This window comes from Zerene cesonia, chromosome 19, assembly GCF_012273895.1.
Source record: "Zerene cesonia ecotype Mississippi chromosome 19, Zerene_cesonia_1.1, whole genome shotgun sequence".
NCBI lineage: Eukaryota > Metazoa > Arthropoda > Insecta > Lepidoptera > Pieridae > Zerene > Zerene cesonia.
This window is the reverse complement of record NC_052120.1, coordinates 2,204,089-2,210,088: the sequence shown is the minus strand read 5'-3', so window position 1 is coordinate 2,210,088 and position 6,000 is coordinate 2,204,089. Positions and strand designations below refer to the sequence as shown.

The 6,000-nt window shown below is 34.3% G+C and overlaps 1 protein-coding gene across 1 annotated transcript in view; it reads right to left on the bottom strand.

Moving 5' to 3' along the window:
• LOC119834285 (1-phosphatidylinositol 4,5-bisphosphate phosphodiesterase classes I and II) overlaps window positions 1-6,000 on the bottom strand; it is a 75,421-nt gene that overhangs the window by 14,793 nt on the left and 54,628 nt on the right. The window contains exon 8 of the mRNA XM_038358621.1: window positions 1,839-2,101. Within this exon, the coding sequence (XP_038214549.1) occupies window positions 1,839-2,101 (263 nt within the window). The remainder of the gene's footprint in view (window positions 1-1,838; window positions 2,102-6,000) is intronic.

Here is a 6,000-nt window from a genome sequence, read left to right as displayed (position 1 = left end):
GATTCGAAATTCAAATGTAATATTTTTTTATAATTAAGTGTAACAGTATTTATGGCCAGACTAAGTATATAAAAATGAATCCCTATTTCCCTTGGTCACGCCATCACGCGTGAACGGCTGGACCGATTTCAAAGATTCTTTCACCATTTAGAAAGCTGCAATTACACTGAGTGACACAGACTATATATGTACCACGGTTGAAACCGGGGCGAACAGCTTGTAACTAAATAAACAATACTTATTCTTAAAAAAAAATACTATAAAACACTTAAAATACAAAATCTCAGATCCCGTAGTCCGTCCGCATTGAACTAACACACCAAATTCTTTATGACCTCACTGAACCCTATCATCTATCCTAATATCAATATATTGCTAATGTTCAAACACAATTTAGTGTGGCCAGCGCATTCGTTGCGAGCTCTCCACCAATCATTATCTCATTTGGCTAATGAGTCCACTTCGCTTATGTGCCGTAATCACAGCGCACGCACACGTGCCCGCTCGCGCGTACACAAACAAACACGTAAACGGCGAGCCAACGAAAATCGAGCTTAACAGCGGATTAGCTGTTCTGCCATTAATCACCGTTGACTCCACGTTTGCGAACACGTTGTATCAATTAAACTTATGAACGCGTTCGGGATTTCTCAACGCGAATGTAACGACGCCGAACGGTTTTCAATATTTGGCCTTAGAAACATCTGCTGCAGTTATTCGATATTTCTGGCGTCGAGCTTTTTAAACTTTCGATTCAATTCCCTTTCGGTGTAATATGATCGTAACATCTTCGTATAGCATTTATATTCAGATTTAAATACGTAGTTTGCTGCAGTTTTTCCTCGCTATTGCAAATGATGTAAACGTTGATATATAACAAAACTAACAAACATATATATAAATAACAAGCATACCCGGCCACGCTTTGCTGTGGCTGTGGCTTAATTTATTGTTAATTATAAATTATTGGGATATTTAATCGGAATAAAAACTATCCTATATCTTAAGATGGACCAAATTACACATAAAATGCCAAATTTCATAAAAATCGGTTGAGTTTATGACGAGTTCATTGGGAACATACATCATGACACTGGATTTCTATATATTCAGATAAACTGTACCAATTATAACACCCTATTATTTTTTACGCGTATAAAATGAATTATTCCGCAACTTTCCCCTGATACTATTCCTAGATCTGAATAATAAAGTAGCTCGGAATATCGATTTGAGCGAGGACAAAATTAGTCATCGTCTTTAATAGCCAGCTACATATGTACTTCTAGGTAGATGCAGCGTTTATTTTATGTCTTAATAAAGTGTCACGGGATCATCCGATTTATTTATCTCTCTGTGTCTGCCTGTTTTATCTGGGACTTGAAATTTTGTCATAACCATTGTGTTAATAATGTTTCTCGAATTCTCCATAGCAAACTTTGCGTTACTATTTTCATGTTTATGTAAAGAAATTTAAGAACCAAATGGGCAAATATTACTTATATATAACTATACCTATACTTTAGTGAACAAACTACCAATACCCTATCGCATATAACAAGGCCGCACAATTTTTGATTTACGCGAGTATAACGAATTTTAAACGCGACTTATTCATTATATTATTTACTCCGACGTTTAGAACACTTCACAGCGAGCGTAAACGCGAATAAATCACGTTATTAAAAATGATTTAAAATCATGTATTTCTAAATCAAATTCGATAATTCTAATTTTAAAGGTTGCATTTAGCTCTTAATTTTATTGATATTTATTTGATATAATTACTTTAAAGTAATACCTGTTGGTGAACCTAAAATAAATAAATAAATTCTCACCCGGTTCCAACTGGTGCGAATCGAGCGGTTTATCCAGCAACATATCGCCGAATATCTCCCTACAGTAGTTCGCGATCTTCGCCTGCTGCCTCGGGTTGCAGTGGTTCTCGAAGCTCAGTATGACCGGGTAGTCGGACGTCTTGAAGGCGCTCTCGGCGATCGCTTTGAGCACCTCCCGCGCGTTGATCTGAGGCACTATCGTGTACCCGTGAACGATCACCGGCTCGTCAGTACGCCCATTCCAGAAATCCAGCTCGACGCATCTGCAATTCGAAGTTCGACGAATAAAGTGGGATATAGTAATAAAATAGGAAAAAACACAATAACAGAATTTTTTAGTTTTCATAAATCAACACGTTATGTACACAAAATTTTGTCTCGAAATTCATAATAAGGAAAACTGACACATTACTCGTAATGTCTCATTTTTTGAAATTATCAGTTCCATTAGAACGGTATATTTACAACCGACTTCAAAAAAGGAGGTGTTGTTACGTCCTAACCTTTTACTGGGTGAACCGATTTTAATGATAATTTTTTAAAATGAAAACTGATGCCTGCTTTGGTGGAGCTGGTGCCATGTAAATTTGACCAAGTTAGGACAATTAGTAGAAATAATTCGAAGAAGATGTTTTTGTAGAGTATCAAGAATTTGTTCGTACACCATAATTTAAAGACATTAAGCATAAGAGCCAAGGGAATGCCTATCCAAAAGCTTGCACAACGAAGTAAATATAACCAATAAAATGATCGATGTGAAATTGAAAGAGAACAATATACTGCATAATGTAAAAAAAAATAGCGTAAGCATTTCATAATACAACACGTGATTGAACGAAACACTGCATTAAAATTCTCATAAATAAAAAGCTATCTTATTAAAAAACTTTAATTAACATTTACCATGTTATTCTGCGTGGCAACAAAATAAAGTTAACATTTGCAAACAGTTCTCATTCAATACGTTAAAAAACTAATACTTTTCTGTGTGATCTTACTATACACTTTTCTACATTTCAACAATGAATGAAATGATCTATTCTATATATAGTTCATATATGTTATCGACTGAAAACTTAAGAACTTCATGAATTATATTTTTACTAGACAAAGGTAAATTCGTTTCGAATAACATCTACTATATAAAAATAAGTCGGGTTTTCCTTCCTGACGCTATAACTCCAGAACGCACCAACCGATTTCCACGGTTTTGCATTCGTTGGAAAGGTCTTGGGCGTCGTGAGGTTTATAGCAAAGAAAATTCCGGAAAAATTTCAACAGAAAAGCGGGAAAAACGAAGCCATCTGGTGGCGAAACGGAGTTCGCCGAGTTTGCTAGTAATATATAAAATACAAAACCCGGCATCAACGTGAATATAAAGATATTGAAGTTTTATAGCGGTAAATCCTGGATCGAGATATGATCTAGGAGAGCCTAGATTTCAATCTCAAGGCTGGAATAGAAATTTCATTTAAATCCCCAATAGATATGGAGATGCGATTTAAACTCACGACGCGTTTTGCTTAAATTAAATACACAACTACGATATTCACACGATATACACTTCGTTAAAACAACTAGCTACCATAACCTGAATAATTATTAGCTTATGAATATATGAAAAAGGGATTCTTATATAATACACATATCAAAAAATGTTTATCGAAACCATATAAAGTCAACTATCTAGCTAAAGAAGTTCCAGATATATTTTCATACTTGAGATTCGTCGCTTTACTCGCAAAATTCGATAGTATCCAAGTTCAATATAACAAATTCTCATTTGTTCTATCACTATGCCTTTTTATTCCCTTTTATCCAATTCTTTGATCTAGGCGTATACATATATTACGCGATAGGTAAACATAATAAAAAACCGAGCAGACAAAGTTATGTAAATCGAATATACATTTCTACGCATCATCGTCAATGTATTCCAACATACGGGCTAACTAAAATAAACAGAATATATTTTTAATCACGATGTAATCGACTAACGAAGACCGCCGATCAGGTGATTTATTTTAAAACTCAACAGATCTAATAAAAATCGGTTTAGTGAAGCGCTGCGTGAACTCGACGGTTCCGCAGTAAATGAACGTTTTCCGCCTTTATATGTTACGATTATATGTTATGCTATGATATAAAAATACACACAAATACCTAATAAAGATAAACTATAGTACGGTTGAAAATTTAAGATACTCGTCATCATCATCAATGAGGCCATATATTTTGTTCCAAATATGTATTTTAATCTAATTCTCATCTTCATAATCAATATGGTTAAATTGAGACACAATTTAGCGAACACTCAAGGTACACATTAATGTAATAACTAAGTATGTACTCATTCTTCGCAAAAAACAATCACCCAATAAATTATTTCATACAAATCCAGAGCACGCATTTACCGCGGTACCCAAAAGCTTTCCCATCGTGTTCACACGTTAACTGTTGCCATTAACGTCCGTCGCTCGATAGCGCGAGTTCCGATATTAATTTGTTACGGCATTAAAAGTACATTATATTAATTAGGGAAATTTTCGAAGCAACAAATTTACGTGATAAGGCGTCAATAACGACTCAACATCGTGGTACGGGACGGCGGTGATAACGGCGTGCGGCTTTCGCGCGTTTCATTAATTGGACATAATTGTATGAAAGCGTCAATACCACCACGGGATATGCAAATAATGGATTTTTTAATTAATTGTAATTGAGGTGGTGTGTTCATAACTTTACAAATTCTCCATTATCAGCCCATATTTGTTCATATTGTAGGGACACAAGCTTCCTATGAGGGTTTATGCATAATCACATGTCGTGGAACTTGATTCTTGAATATGCCAGTATCATCGATCCTTAACCATGTGTCTATATTCATGGATGTATGTATGTATGATTTTTATTTTTGCTAGAAATGATTTCTTTTTATTCGTTTTGACAAATCGTACGTTCCAACTAAGGGTTTAGTGCTACTTTAATCACAATTGGTTCAGTATGTTTTTTTTAATAGAGGGCAAAGTATTTGTATTCACATGGAAAGTGGCGTCGCGACGGTTTCCACGGCTTTTTCACGCGCTTTAAAACGACAGAATCGTCGAAGTATTTGCTAAATAATCTTGTTCGTTATTTATCTCGTTACTAAATCAGAGGAACAAACATCGCCACTTTCTGTCTTATATTTGAAATAAAAATAAAACGGTAGCTATCAATGTTATATTGTGATACGACACAACTGCGTTTGTTTCGGGCTATATCTTCTATTTGGGTTCAGTGTATTCGAATTCCGATATTGCGCTCGTTCTTACAATATTTTATTGCAACGGGACGAATATTTTATTTAAATTAACGATTCTATAGTTTTTCTTATATAATATAAGGCTTGAGAATTGTTTACTAAATCGTGAATAAATATAATGTTGATGAAATGTTAAAACTATTATTTGTAGAAATGTTTTGATAACATTGATACAATTTATTGATACGCTTTTATTAGCTTCACCTGTATGTTTTTATGTAACCGACCGTTAGTCGACTTTAAATGAACAGATTAAATTCAAATTTTGTACAATTATCAAAGATCCGGGATGTAACAATAATATAATGAGTTTATCGATCGCCAGGGTTAAATAATTTGTATACTCTGTCTAAGAGTAAGCGAGACAATTTAGTTGATTCTATCATCAAAGTGTATTCATTTTATTCTTCTTTTAACATAATTATTATCATTTATGCTACAATTTTATAGTACAACATATTTGACTTGGTCAATGCTTGAATAGGTTTGCGGTTGTGTAACATTTAACTGTAATGTAGATGTAACATTCAGGAATTCATAGAAATTCATTCGTATTCGTGCTAGCAATAAAACTGTATAAACTCATTCAATAACACCCTAAGTCCAATAAAATCCAACGCATCACCGTACTTGCGCGTTAAGCATCGGGCGAGGGGCTTTAACTGTTATTTTTAACCGTCAAATAGCTCCAAACATTAATGTAAAACAAACAATCAAAGATCAAACACGACGTAACGCGCCGTATTTATAATTAATCAAAAACAATCTGCTTGCTCTTTTACATTTCATCCAGTCGATACTCGGCCTCGGATAAAAAAGCACAACTACTCGTTTTTATCATTAGTAATAAAAACCATT